The sequence below is a fragment of the Colossoma macropomum genome, unplaced genomic scaffold, assembly GCF_904425465.1.
Source record: "Colossoma macropomum unplaced genomic scaffold, Colossoma_macropomum, whole genome shotgun sequence".
Classification (NCBI taxonomy): domain Eukaryota; kingdom Metazoa; phylum Chordata; class Actinopteri; order Characiformes; family Serrasalmidae; genus Colossoma; species Colossoma macropomum.
The window spans coordinates 30,220,000-30,235,913 of record NW_023494799.1 but is presented as its reverse complement, the minus strand read 5'-3'; the positions used below and the strand labels follow the sequence as shown (position 1 = coordinate 30,235,913).

Below are 15,914 nucleotides of genomic sequence, written 5' to 3'. Positions count from 1 at the left end.
ACAGCTTCATTTTCACCTGCTCACAGAAGAAAACTGGTTGCTGTTTAGTTCTGTTTTTTCTGCTCAGATTTGCAGCAATTTTGTGGTGCAAAAATGAGAGTCAGGCTGTTTACTGTTTGTTTTGGGTGTCTGGTCACTGCAGAGCATTCTCACTGATAACTGCACGAGCCTTTACGCTGTTAAATATTTCGATCATTTAAATGCTTTTTAGAAACACGTATAAAGGAGACCCCCACTCACAGCCCCAGAGAGGTGAGAAAATATCACTTATAAAGCGACCGCAAACTTTGATGACTATACTCAGCTGCAAACTGTATTATAGTCAGTAAAAAAGAAGACTATTATTAAACATTTTCTCAATTCTGAGAGCAAAAAATAAAGAACTACATATAAAATATATATATTTCAACCGTTGGTTGTTTATTTATTTATTTGTGTATTTTTTTTTTTATTTGTGACTAGTAGTAGACTACTAGACTACTTTCCGCAGGGGTTCATGGGGCATAAAACGTCCTTATATATGAAAGAATAAAACAGTTCAATAGCTTGACATTCTCAGATTACAGATTTTTATTATTATTATTATTACTTTGTAATCGTTATTGACCATTTAGCCTGACAATCTTCTGACAGCACTGGCTTCAGTCACTTCCAGTTACAGTCCTTCATCTGAGAGAAAGTTTGTGACGTATATGTTGCATCATATACCTGTTTCTAAATGCAAGTGTTCTGTCATTTTCTGTGCTCAGCGGAAGATTATGAGAGATAAAAAAAAAACATGATGTTTATGTAAAACTGCGGCGCCTACATTATTCATTAGTGTACGTCATATGACTTTTTAGAGAACCATAAAGATTTGCATATTCACACTTACAAATAAGCAAGTACCACTGTATATATGAATTTTGCAAAAGAAAGAAATGGGATGAATTTACTGAAACATGAAATGAAAAATAAAACATACACCTAACTTCGAGGTATTCTATTAAGTCACTCACATATTAAAATCATTTTGTGATAAGAATGGTTATGCCTTAAAAAGAGTGGACTCATGGTTGTTTGCTATAACACAGGCCTGCCAACCCTTGAACTCGCGGTTATTTGCTTCTCAAAAGCAATAATAACTGCAACATAATTAGCTATGAAGTAAAACCAGGAAGCTCTTTTTGTGTGTTTAATTAAACCACCAATAGAAGATGTCAGTGGAGCTTCAATCTCAACGTATATTAGGCTGGTGCTGTGTGCTGACCAGTGTAGCTAGCTAGCCAAGACAAGATACCTATGATACAGACTTATATGCCACTTATTGACAGACATGAGAGCTGTCTACAACTATATCTCAAAATTATTTTCATTTGATCAGTATGAGACCTGCAGTTTTGTCTTTTGTTTGTACTCTTTGCCAATGTGTGGTATTTTTTGCTTTGCTGTGTGTTTTTTTGTATTGTTTACAGACCACTTATGTTCAAAAAAAGAAAAATTGTATGTCATCTTTCAAGAGTGCAAAATACACACTAAAACTGGCAGCTCTTGCAGCCATGTTAAGCTTTAAAGTTTATGAAACGTGTTTGTATTTGTCGTCATTTCTCATTTTTTCAGATTTTGTGGTTTAGGGTACGGTGAGAAATTCAGCACAACATTTGTCTTGGCCACTTGGCCACAGCGTTCATTTCTGTCGTTCATAATAAGTCATAGTGTGCCCTAAACCATACCGACAAGTCTGCACAAACTTAACAAAGAGAGTTGATGTGGTTTTGAGCAGGTTGAGAGGAGCGCTTGTATTTACAAAAAAAAAAACTATTTGGGTGACTTTTGACTGGTAGTATTTGTTAGCAATTAGTTGGTTTTGTAGCTCCAGTGCTAAACTAAAGAAGCAAAGTTTGGAGACCAAACACGTCTTGGCTGATCAGCTATATCTTGAGTAAGTGAAAACATATACGTTTGATTTTTCGCTGACAGTTCTTTTAAAACAATACAGTTATTAATTCAGCTACTGAGGTTAAAAAAGTTACTTTTTACCTACTAACAACCATCAGCAATGAACACTGTGGTTAAGAGAGAAGACCAGCAGCACTGCATCACTGAAAGGAGGTCATTACCAAATGTTTATGTATAAAAGGGTTTGACCACTATGTTATCAGGGTTTTATACACCGCTTCAGGCCTACAGCAAGTTATATTTGAGAATTGTGTACTCAAATATTAGCACACTGTCAATGGTGAATGGAGTGACCACTAGGGGGAGCACTGCCCATGCAAATGTGTAAGGTCCTTCTTTAGGGTACAAGCAAGAAGCTGTCTTTCCCATTTGAAAATGGTTTGGTCATTTAAGTTTAGTTTATAGTCTACATGGTCAAGTAACTTGTGTTGAGAACATCTTGCATGCTATATTGAAAATATATTAACCCCTTAAACTCCTAGGGCCCATATGTGGATTCACACTTCACTATGAAAATAACTATATAACTTACTTATTAGGTTTGTGGATGTTTTTCATAGAAGTTACTAAAAAATAACTCTCAAGTTCAGGAGTTACTAAGATGGAAACACAACCTTATTATTATTATTCTTATATTATTCTGCTAAACACAGATGTAAATACATTCATATACAAAAATCCCCCTTCTTTAAATTATATATTTTGTTGTCTTTCTGAGCGAAAATAAGTGAACATCCTCTTTAAAGAACATTCTTCTGAACATTTTAACACACAATTACTGTTTATTTGCTGAATTTAATACATAGAAAACAAAACATATAAACACACACCCATCAGCCTTAACATTAAAATCACTTACTTGTATCTACACTCATTGTCCATTTTATCAGCTCCACTTCATACAGGAGCACTTTGTAGTTCTACAGTTACAGACTGTAGTCCATCTGTTGCTCTGCATACATTGTTAGCGCCCTTTTACCCTGTTCTTCAATGGTTACAACCCCCCGCAGGACCACCACAGAGCAGATATTATTTGGGTGGTGGTTCATTCTCAGCACTGCAGTGACACTGGCGTTTTGGTGGTGTGTTAGTGTGTGTTGTGCTGGTACGAATGGTTCAGACACACAGTGTTGCTGAGGTTTTTAAACACTGTGTCCAGTCGCTGTCTACTCTATTAGACATATCAACCTTGTTGGTCCACCTTGTAGATGTAAAGTCAGAGACAGCAGCTCATTTGTTGCTGCACAGTTTGTGTTGGTCATCCTCTAGTCCTTCATCAGGTCACAGGATGCTACGCTCAGGATCCATTCGGCTGGATATTTTGGTTGGTGGACTATTCTCAGTCCAGCAGTGACAATGAAGTGTTTAAAAACTCCAGCAGCACTGCTGTGTCTGATCCACTCAGACCAGCGCAACACATACTAACACGCCACCACCACATAAGTGTCACTGCAGTGCTGAGAATGATCCTCCACCCAAATAATATCTGCTCTGTGGTGGTCCTGTGGGGATCCTGACCACTGAAGAACAGGGTGAAAGGGGGCTAAAAAAAGTGTGCAGAGAAACAGATGGACTACAGTCTGTAATTGTAGAACTACGAAGTGCAACTATGTGGTAAGTGGAGCTGATAAAATGAACAGTGTGTACTGACAATAATGCTGTGCTTTATCAGTGTATATAAAATGTGGCATGTACATTTAATATGTTATGTTTTACTTTTTTCCATGTTAAACTCAGCAAATAAAAGGAAGCTACTCAGTCAATTTTTTAGAAAAATGCTACATTTAATGCATGTTCCCTGTAGTGGATGTATTAACTTAGGATCACTTAGAAAGCCATCAAAACATGTAATTTGAGCAGGGACATTCAAACCTTTGCATTTGACTGTATACACAATTTTTGAAGAGTCTTCCATGTACCTTTCCACTTTGCTGATAAAATTAAATATGGCCTTTTTTAACTTAGACAAGGGCTACATTTTCCAAAATTATCTCTCATTTTGATGACACTTTACTAAAAGTGGTATTCATAAGGCTACTTAACACTTACATAAGCGTTTCATGACAACTGACATAAACCTACGTAGATATTTACATGCGTCCCTCCTCGTAACACTTCCTGAAGTGAAATCAAATCAGAATTGACAAAAGCAGCCTTTTTGACAACTGACCATTGTTATAATAGGCCTTAATAGATGTTTATAAATGCAGTTTTATATTAGTTGTATAGGTGCCGTGTAGCCTTACGAATGCTGCCTTTCATTAAAGTGTTGCTCACTTTTTTCATTAATGCGCTTGACATTGTTCCCCTCTGACACGGCAAGATTCAGCATTATGTAAGTAAGCCAGTTTAATGATTTGCAAAGACACCATAACAATGAGTGCAATGGTGGAAAGAGGAGAGAGTAATTTCACCGTGTTGTGTGGAGGCCTTCGTATACAACGGTAAATGTGATGAGTATTAAACCACATCTCCACTACTGCACTCTTTGTGTGGGCTTTCTCTCACAATCACACACACAGACATACACACGCGCACACGCATACACACGGACCACAGTGCAGACCTTTGAGCTGGGTGTTTAAGAGAAGTAGGGTGATGGAGGGGCTTGTGGGCAGAATTAATCGTGTAAGAGGCAGACAGGCAGATTCAAACTCACAGCGACAATAACACCAAAGAAGCCACGTGCTTGAAAGCAGACCACCCCACTAACACTCCATGTCAGGTGAGACATTCAGTTCCCACACACTGTCAGGAGTGGGTGCAGAGTCTGCGGCGGGTAGCGTCAGTCGGTTGAAGACATACTAAACGTCCATGCTTACGCCAATGTTGGGAGACCAAGCAAGATTCTGCGCACAAAAGGTAAGTGTCCAAGCTCATTTTCTGATGACATAGGGGGTACTATGGAACATGATGTAGATGTAGATAAATTGTCCAGTTACGTGATACGTTACGGTAGCAAATAATAAACGTGCACATTTATAACTATTATTTTGTTCTTATTATGGGAGGTTTATTGGTTTAAACATGTTTTGAGGTGTATTCCATACAGCTTGGTTCTATCGCTTCGGCCCAGGAATGATGAAGTTTTTGGTAGGAAGTAAAAAAACATGACGTTCAGATAATCCACTGTAAAACTGCTGCATGCAGAGCACTGTTACTTTTTGTTGCTCAACATTTACTGATATAGTAGCTTAAAAACTATTGTTCTGTTCAGGATGGATTACACTATAAGGCATTAACTTGGACATAAAGTTATCCATAAATTGTTACACATAGTACTACAGGTTGAGTTACACTTAAGATGTATGCTATACCGTCCTGAATTGATATGAAAGTGTTGTATTTTGACCTTATCTATCTTATATATCTCAGAACTGTTTTAGAGACAGATATAGATCTTTGGCCACTGGTTTAGGTGACTGTTAGAACGGATGTGAGACAAGATATTAATCATAGAATCTTAAATATCTATTTATAAACAGTCCTCTTAGTATACTAGAGAGCTGCTTAGGGGGAACAACACTGCAAGATCCATTGCTAAAACATACAGCTCACATTCAGATATTCAACGCCAAAAGCAACCACAAACTGTAGTACACAAATGAATGATCAACACTTCATACATACACTCCTGCCACTCTTTCAAGGAAAAAAAACACCAGCTGCAGTCTCTAGCTACCAGGCCTCGTTTTCTGTTCACAACTGTCCAGAAAATAACATAGAAATACACTTCAATGAGGGAACAGGTGCCATTTGGTAAAAGAAACATTAGATGGCAAAAAAGAAGAAGTTTAAGAGGGGTTAGTTACTGAAAAGCTGCATCTAAAATTAGACGGTTAATAAGCAGCAGGTGCGGCTCTGGCTAAGGCCTCAGGAGATTGCAAGCCAGGAAGTCTTCATCCTGCCTTGAGCTCCAAAGCATTGACTGCACACCATGCAGTGAAACCAAAAACTGAAAATCAATTCTTTCAGTGTTATTGTTGTTGCAGTTTTTCCAGTTACAGCTTCAGCAATGTACAACGTCTGACATGCCAATTTGAACAACTGAATATGGGCTCCTCTTTATGTATGTATGAAGGTATAAGAGACAGGCAAAAAAGAGTTTCTCTGAGGCTGGCCCTGTGAGGTGGTGACAGCGACACAGCAGTAGAGCAAACGTAGATGTATTTTTAGTTGTTGAACACGTCAGATCTGCTACTCCACTCTTCACTGTTTTCAGCCCTTTCAAGTATCAGCTGGCCTGTCGAGTGGCATCAACCAGAGAATCCAAACTAACTTGAAAAAGTACAACGTAACGTCGCATAGGTTTGCATTTCAAAGTTGTGTTTATCATGGAACAACCTTCTGTGCTACATGGAAAGAAATAGTTGAATTTACATGATTCACATATGTATGTTGGTTCCACACAAATAAAAAGTTGAAGTTAGATTAAGAACTTATTGCATGCTTGTTAAACCAAAGTAAACATTTAAATTATGTCAATTTAAGGCAACATTTAAGCAACATTTATATCAGTGTATGCTCACTCTTAAAAATAAGTTTGCCAGAAAGCGTTCTATGCACAATGTCATAGGAGAACAATTTTTTGTTCCCTAAAGAACCTTTCAGTGAATGCGTTTTAAAGAACTGTTGTAAATGAGATGTGTGAGTGTGGAGCCCTTTAATAAAATAAAAAAAAAACTCAACATAATATAAAAACAGTCCTGAGAAGAACCCTTAAATTGATTGGAATCTTTTATATTACACCTACGAAAGATTCATCAGACTCACACATTTCTTTATAAAACACAGTTCTTTAGGGAACCGAAAGTCGTTCTTTTACGGCATTGCACAAAGAACACTCTGTGGAAACTTTTTGTTTTAAATGTGTGGAAGAACCACTTTTGGTTCCCTGAAGAAGCTCTTAATGTTTTGTTCTGTAAAAAATTACTTTTGTGAGATGAGTGTGAATAGCCTTTTTAGTTTAAAGTTTCAAGAATCTCTGAATAATTAAATGAAAGGTTCTTCCTAGAACTGTATGTCCAAGCTAGACGTCTTTTGTTCTCTTACGAGAAACATGCTAATTCTTATGAATTGACAGTTGTGAAATTATATTGAACCACATATGAAGCTTGGCAGAGGATATTTACGGGTTTAAGGCCATTATGCTTATTTGCATGTATTCACTTAGCAGGTGTTCTTATATACAGGAGCTTACAATTCAAAATAAGGTACCCAAAGAATCTGCGAGGATCTATGACCTCCATGACCTTTATTCAACCCTGCAAGATCAATGACCTCTACCAAAGCTTGCTGTAATTAAATAAGTATAGTTCTTAAGGACAAAGAATGTGATTAAGTCAAATTAAACCTAAACAAAAACAAGTAAACACAAATGTTAAATACCATTAAAAGTTAAATGTTATCACTTTTTGTTATTATTCACATGCTGACCACAAGGCACATGTAGTTATAAATCTGGACTTCAAAGGTTCATGAAGGTTAGCCACTTAAAATCCCAGGCTTACACACTAAGTCTTATTATATGGTAACTACAGGAACTTCAATGCAAACTGGCTAAACTACTCTTAGGTTATAGAAGTGTGTGAAATAACTTTGGGCCCATCGGTGGGCCCTGGCCATTTAAGGGTGTTGAAGGGGCTTAAATGAAGTGCAATAAAGTGCAGAAAGCTGTTACATATGTGACATGTGCCATCTGTGCTGACCATGGCCTGATGTGTCTAGGGACAGCATAGATGGCACATGGCACAACTGAGACCCAAACGATAGCTGCAGATAGTAGTACACACTATAGCATAGAAAAAGAACTAGGCTTATTTACTTTAATATAACCACCATTGGGGTAATGTTTGCAACATTAGACTAGTGCAACATGAAGTTAACTGCGTGATACTTTCAGATTCTATAAACTGCTATTGAACTACGATAACAGTTGACATCTCTGAGAGAATATGGCAATAACAAACAGTTGTCGACCAAAGCGGAGCATCACAGAAATGTGTGAAAAGTGTGAAAGATTATCTCAACTAGACACTAACTCTTAACACTTAGAAGCAGTACGTGAGGAACAAACCCTGTCGCAAAAAACAAAATCTATTTTTTATATAATTCATATAGGGTAACAAGACATTATCTTTCTTATTTCTGTCTGACATAAGACATGCTCTGATTAATACTATATCCTAAATAACACGTTATTTATGGCCCAAATATATGTTGTTACCTAAGGCGTAAAATTACCTTAAGCGCTGCTATAAACGTGTCATAGAAACATTCTTTAAAAGAAGAAAAGCTGTGGCATCTGCCACCATGGCTGAAATATTAGACCAAAAGCTACTGATTGAAAAGAAACACAAACATACAACAATAGTGCCAAAAGGCCAAAATGCCATAGATGAACCTATGGTCCCTTAAAAAAAACATTGAAGTGGACATATTTTTAAAGAGTTATTTTGTTGTAAACCAAAAAAAAAGATGTGTAAACTGTTTTAGAGTTTAAAAAACACTGTATAATGTAAAGGTTTCATACCAGTAAACAAATAAAGTTTTTCTTTTCCTAGAATTGTATGTGCACAGCAATTACTACTTAAGAACTTTTGTTTTGAAGAGTATTCAGTACCATGTGTCAAACCAAGCCAAACTTCATTATCTTCTTCAACACAGGCCTCTAAAATCTGCAGGTTTCTTTGTAATTGTTTTAGAGGGGTGTTTCAGGACCATTAATAAAAAGACCACAATTCTCCATTGGCCCCCCATTGGTGTGTTTGTCATGTAGCTTTTATGTAAATCTGTGGTAAAGTTCATAAAGTTTGTGTAGGCTACTAAATAATTATGTCACCATCTTAGTAATGAAATAAATTTCCCATTTGAGTCATACAGAATAGAACTGCAAACTGAACTAACAAACAAACAAATAAGTGAATAAGTGAATAAAATAAATAAGGAACAGGAAGGAGGAAAGTTGACCTGTGGGCATTTAATGAGCACAAACTTGTTATGGACAGAGTCTTTTATGGACACCTCTGGGGTACTTAAAGGGGAATTCCACAGATTTCTCAAAATTTCTACAGCTGAGATATAAACAAAGTCATTCTGACTGGATTTGATGTGAAATGGTGCATTGTAGAGAAACTTACTGACTCAGATTTCTTTACAATGATGCTGATAGGAACCAGAGGTCATGTTTGGGATGCCTACAGTGCAAACATAGCCATTTTAATTACGATCCAAAACAATCAGTGAACCTACATGTGTCTTCTGAGTGTTTATATGCAGTTTTAATGATTGTAAACTAGGAAAAATATGTTGTCTTTTGAGAGACAGAAAAGGAAAAAAAAATATTTCAAAACTAGTGTAAAACAATGTCTCAGGTATCAGCCAGCATATCTGTAATCATTTCATGTAATACCTTGTTTAGAGGTATCAAACTCTTGACATCATCACTACCAGTGTGAACAATTCTGACTCAGTAAGTTTCTATAAAACACTGCTTTTTAATCAAACCACTGAATGACTTTGTCTGAATGACATCACCTTGTCAGAAAGTACTAGCTCACACTTAGGTGGTATATAAAGGCAGTATATCTGTGCGTAACAGCAGTTAGCTAGACTTAATGAAAAAAAGGTTTCCTAAAGTGTTATAATTCACTCACTTGTGAGAGGAAATAAAACTTATCTCTAAAAGTGTCTTAATGCTAATGACTTAATTACTAGCGGTTTAGAGCACAAGGTGCTCTATTATTGTGCTTTAATCTTATTTATACAATTACAGTCTCAAGACCTCTTTTTTTAAAGCCCCAGTCAGGAACTATTTTAACAGCCCCAAAGGTAACACTAATTTAGTGCACAGTAAGTTCATGGTAAACGTACATATTGTGCATATTATTGGTGACTTTTTCCTGACTGGAGCTTTACGAGGTACGTATTATGTTAATTTTAATGATTTGTAATTGGTGGTATTTTCATAAATGTAGGCACATTTTCTCTATAGGAGTATTAGTAAAACATTACATGTCCATGACCAGTTGGATGGCAACACGTTGGTTGATCTCACACAAAAAGACTGTTCCTCAGCGTTCTTCGCTAGCAGACCTGTGAACCCACAAAGCTATACAGTTCTACAGGTTTGATGATAGTGAGTCAATAGGTTAAATAAGTATAAACGGTTTAGTGCTCTGGATCACAAAAGCTGGGAGTGAAGAACACTACAAAGACTGTAAACAGTATCGGAGCTTGATCACACAAAGTAAACCTTAATGATCCTAAAACACATACTTGGGGTACTCCTTCTTTTGCGTTAAATTAAATATTGTCTTCAAAGACCTATACCAAGCTGTATACCTGTGGTGCACCGTGACTGTTGGTGGTCGAAGCCACGAAGATCCAAAATTGAAAAAAAAAAAAAACCTCTACAATGATGCTAATTGCGATGGAGTTTGTAATACTGTGTTAGTGCTAAGCTAACTCTGGTGCACTGGCCATTCTATATTAAAACAGACATTATCAAATATTTTATGTTGCAGGAGTTTAACATTGACTTTTTCAGTAAACAGCCCTGGCACAGCACTGCCACATCTGTTTTCCATTTCTAATGAGTCATCAGGAATGTTCTATGACTGACAGAAACTTGCAGTCAGTCAGTTATCTAGGACTTCCAGAAGGGCTAAAGTGGCAATTTCCACTACAATTTGACCCACTCACTGTAAACAAAAACATGATTGGTTAATTCCACTGTCACTTCCGAATTATGTTGGTTTTTTAATTATCCAATCTAAATCTCTACTATTCTTTGCACTAGCTTAAGTTATGCGCAAATGTGCAGATTTTGAAGTTTTCCGTTGGGTGTTTCAGGATTTTAAACCATTTGTTCCCAACTCAAACATAAGAGTATTACTTCAATACTTGCGGAGTTTAAATCTAATAATTCACGTTTAATAAAAAATGAACAAGGAACTGAAATTATAAGCATGTATTTTTAATACCCAGAAATCAGCAGTCTCTGAACACACTGCTGAATACTCTGAAGTCAATCGTGTGTTATTTACTGTAGATTTCTGTGTTTAATTTAATTCTTTGAACAATAACATTTAAAACATTCAGAGTTGCTATATTGTCGCTATATCGTTACTCTTCATCATAACGGGTAAATCATTTGACACTTCTAGCTTGCTTTCTGATGGTGTTAACTGATACGCACGCCTATAGTGCATGTAGCTTGTCTCATTGCTGTGGTTTTGCACATGCATCTACATTCCTATCCCCTCATGAACGAGGCCTTATTTTCTCATTCAATTGAACAGACAATCAAAGTGGTCTAAGTGGCTTTCTGCTTGGTCTGAGCATCTGTTTCATTTGCCCTGTTTTTCATTTCAGTCTTTATTACTATCAGCCCTGATCTCTTACCTGTGAAGAGGGCTTAATAGATGAAACGGGTGGGTGGGTGTGTGTGTGTGTGTGTGTGTGTATGTGTAGGGGGTCGGGGGGAGGGGTCGGGGTGGAGGATGTGGTTAGCCAGTAGCAGCAGACACACTCAACAAGCGAAGAGAGTGGACAGGGTCAAAAGTCAGAGACCCAAACAAGGAGGTGGAAATGTGGAGGCTGGTGTTGAGTGGGATGAGGGATAAATTAAAGAAGTCGCAAACAGGCCTATATGGTTCCATTACTGCATGTTTTCCACAAGTCTTGTTCTATAGTTGATGTTACCTGTTTGCCCTCCACTGAATCATGTCCACTCAGTTTATGCCTAGCATGGCACCTATTTGACTAAACTGATCAAAAAGAATCCTCCTGATCAAAAAAGAACTCTAAAAACTCTATAAATTAGTCTAAAGCAAGACTGCAGTTTGCCAGTGATTTCACAAGGGAAGGAAGTCAACATGGCAAATACAGCTGATTTGACTATCTCACAATCTATTTCTTCTTCTTCTTCTTCTCTCTCTCTCTCTCTCTCTCTCTCTCTCTCTATTCAGTTTTCCCAGTCTAAGCCTACAAAGTAGTGTGGGGGCTACAATTATCTGAGTGCTCCCACAATGTCTGTCTGAAACATCAAGTCAAGTGGAGGAGTGTGGGCACAGTCTAACACATTTTGTTTTTTGCTTAACAATTTTATGAGCATTTGAGCAAAATTAATCATTTTAATACAAGCAACCTACAAATCTCAGTAATACAAAGTGGTGTGAGTGTAAACATTACTAGCTCCACTGTTAAATAATGTAACAATCACAAAAAAAAGCTCTCCAAGCTAAAAATGTTAAAAAGATATATTCATCAGAATAAATCATTATAAAGTGTTTAAAAACATGACATATTTATTTTTGACCACGAGGTAGAAAATAAATATCAGTACAATAAAATTTACATGGTGCATGGTGTCCATAGTATGTAAGAAAAAAAACGCATTCATATGGGGAGATATGGAGTCCTCTCGTTTCCTGAGGCTTCGTTGTAACACTGCATAACTAACCCTGCCGTGTGGAGGCTGTACTTTTGCCTGGCTAGCACTCGCAGCAACAAGAATGTGAATAAAATAAGTTTGAATTCTGTGACTTACACTTTTTCAGGGTAAATCTCTGCAAACTCTCCAACTACTGTGAACAGTTGTAGATGATGTTGTTATGGAAATGTAAAAACATGACTAAAACCACTTTGAACTCGGATTACATAGAATATCCCTGTTAGTTTTTATTCTGTGATAGTTTGTGCCCCACTCTCCCCTAGTGAGTATTTGTAAATCTAGCTTGGGCCAAAAGCCAATTAAAAAAATTGAGGCAATATTTATGTCATCAGCATCATAAGCAACTGTAACTTAGGTTCTATTGCCTTATTAGGCATACTGCGATTACTGCAGTTATTTTTTATTACTGATTCCTTTATACTACAAACTAACAGTAAGCTGAATTTTCTGTCGTAACCTGAACACACGACATACAGAAGCTTTGAGGCATTCAGATGAGTTCTCATACACTTTGTCACAACCACAAGGGGAATTTTCCTTCTTCATTACACCTCTGTTGCTCATACAGACCATTACAGGAATGTAACTATACATTTGGTTCATGAAACCAAGGTTTTGTGAAGCTCATGTAACTGTGGTCAAAGGCAGGCACTGAAGAGATCCTCAACAGAGATATACTACTGTCTCCGTGGGTGATAACTCTTTAAATCTTTAAATCAGTTTTTTTTTTTTTAAATCTATGTAGTGTCATAGGGTCTCATATAAGATAACTCATACCTCACAGTCATACCATAAAACCGGCATCTTTTTATGTTTACTTTCATTATAGGTACAAGAAGCACTGAGAAGGTAATTGAGGAGTGATCAAGAAAAAACAAGCAAGCACCACAGCGAACACTCTGAAGCTGAAGGCAGGGACATTCTTGACCCTGCTGATGCTGGGTACAATGCAATCTGCCTTCTTGCGGCTGAGGGGGGAAGCCGAGCAAGAGCCCGAGGACCCCTCTCTTAGAGGCCTAGGTCTGCGTCGCAAGCGAGAATTCACCCCAGACGAAAAAAAGGATGCTTCCTACTGGGAAAAACGGCGCAAAAACAATGAGGCAGCCAAGCGTTCACGAGAGAAGCGGCGGGCGAACGACTACATGCTGGAGACACGGCTTGTGGCGCTAAGCGAGGAAAATGCAGCTCTACGGGCCGAGCTACTGGCTTTGAAGCTTCGCTATGGTATCCTCACTTCTAGCCCCCCTTACACCGCCCCCCAGAGAAGCTTCCTTCAGATGCATCCATACTCCCAGCAAACTCCAAACGCCTTTCCAGACAGAGAGCTCTACTGGGACAGAAGGAGTCAAGAGCCATCCCAATTGCCTGGATACCAACGACCTTCTGCTCTAGCGGCACACCCCGGCTCAAACTTTCTCCCCACACATTCCATGAACATCAGCAGGCCCTATCCTTACCTTTTAGACGTCCCTGGCCTCCTTCCCTCTACAAACAGCTCCATGCTCTTGGCCCCTGTGTTCCCTCCGTTGGCTGCATCCTATGCAGATCTTCCACTGCTGAGGCCCAGAGGACAGAGGGCCACGTCAGACGAGGAGGGCGAGCAGCAGGTACCGGCTGACGCCAGTGCCGCTCTGCCTCACAAACTGAGGCTGAAGAACACAAAAACGGCAGAGCACAAAGACAATTCAGCCACCACTACATCCCCAGGCCCTATATATGTGTCCGACTGAAAACAAACCAAACTGGAAAGAGGACATCTGTTAAACTTTGCTAGCAGGCTAGTTTATGTGGACTAGGAGGTCACTTAGGAGGTCGCCTAGGTTGGCTAGTATGTGGACATGTGGTAAACTTTTCAGGACATTGAGATACAAATCCCCATGCAAAGAATATTTCAAAAAAGACTGAGAGAGACGATTTGTTCCACTTTTGCTTCATTTTCTCCCAGTGTTACTTTTACCAAGGTCCACAGTTGTAAGCCGCCCCAGGCAACAGCATCACCAATGCTACCAAAGATTAGGGCTAACACATGACTTCTTGCAATGCATAGGGATGAGCATTTCAATCGAATTTAATATCTGAATTGTTAAGGCATAATTCCAGGGGTCAAAAATTTAGGAATCTTAAGGATTCAGGCCACACATGGGATGTGTCTAGAGACAGTGACCAGAGACAGTGCTGCCACTCAGCATCTTGGTATTACTGTACTATATTAAACCCAGAACACCAGTCCACAGTAGTTGACATGTGGCTTGAAATTCAAGCTAAGGTCTTCACCTGGGAAACGGAGTTTGTGAAGATTCAGTTAGCTAAAACCAAACCTGATAAATTTACTAAATGATGCTGAAAGTTTTTTTCCATTAAATTTATAGAATTCAAGTTCAAAATGAGCTTGAGTTTCATGTTTATCTGCGCTTTTCTGTGACACTTGCTATGTGCTATAGCTGCGCTTTGTACTATCTGCCATCTGGCAGTAGAGATCCTCTGGTGACACAATGGAGAGTTTCTTGTCTGGTACACAGTAGCATTTAGCTGGTTTTAGTAGCCTTTCTATGCTTCCTTCTTTAGAATAAACAGATAAGAAACTGTCCAAAATGTAAGACACAGGTTCTTTATTTCCCTCTGGTGGAGTATAGAGTTCAGACATCTTATGGTTCTTATAATAATGTTTAATGTTAGAGACAGGTTTATCTGCATATTGAAAAAGCTAATTCATTTTTTACAACGTTCATGACTATTTGAATATTGAAACATTCTGACTCATCCCTAGCAATGCACATGAGGTATTGCACCAAACTAGGCAGTCATAAACAGAGGGGCAGGGTTTGACTGGTCAAGTGTTCCCAGCAAGGCCTAAGAGATGGCAAAATGCTGTAAATCCTGTGTGTGCCAAAAAGTGTTTCCTACTTTCCAAATTACATTCAATATACAAGCTTATGGAGAATATTTACATTCAAAATGGAAGTTTATGGAGGAGTAATAAATTTTTTTACTGAGATTGAAGAAGTTTGGGTTTTTTGTTTGTGTTTTAAAGTGTATAACATTAATTATTCCCCCAGTGACCATTTGTTTTCAGGAGTGCAAACGTAAAAAAATATTTTTTCCATATATCTTAGCTTTTATGCCATTGCTCATTCACAGTCATGGAGAAATTAAGTGTGGCTGTTGCCATGATCACTGAGTTTAAGACATGGATTCTCACATTTCTACCATTGTTAGTCACATGAAATGTATGACGCACCATTACTATAAGTTCCCATGAAGCAAACATAGCTGAGGACACATACATTCAGGGTGTGCTTGTACTGCTGAGCAAATCTCATTGAAATGAATGAGTGCTAATGCTAATGGCTTTCCTCGAGTGCAATAATATCTCCATAGTTGTAAAGGAGAGATGGTCTTCCATCCTTGCCAGTCTGTTGATGCTGTCCTCTTAACAATCCCTTTGCAGGGAAATTTTAAATGGTCTTATTTTCCATTTTATTTCTCCTTTTTACAACACTTTTTTGCAACATCTTACCTA

At 38.0% G+C, this 15,914-nt stretch overlaps 1 protein-coding gene across 1 annotated transcript; it reads left to right on the top strand.

Moving 5' to 3' along the window:
- Positions 1–4,493: 4,493 nt before the first annotated feature.
- Positions 4,494–15,120, top strand: LOC118818735 (nuclear factor interleukin-3-regulated protein-like). Its single transcript, XM_036586101.1, has 2 exons — positions 4,494–4,800; positions 13,224–15,120. Exon 2 carries the CDS (start codon positions 13,330–13,332, stop codon positions 14,122–14,124), a length of 795 nt encoding a protein of 264 aa, XP_036441994.1. The 5' UTR covers positions 4,494–4,800; positions 13,224–13,329; the 3' UTR covers positions 14,125–15,120.
- Positions 15,121–15,914: the final 794 nt, after the last annotated feature.

Excerpts from the sequence above, each read along its gene's own strand:
- LOC118818735 (XM_036586101.1), top strand. The coding sequence starts at position 13,330 with ATGCTGGGTACAATGCAATCTGCCTTCTTGCGGCTGAGGGGGGAAGCC.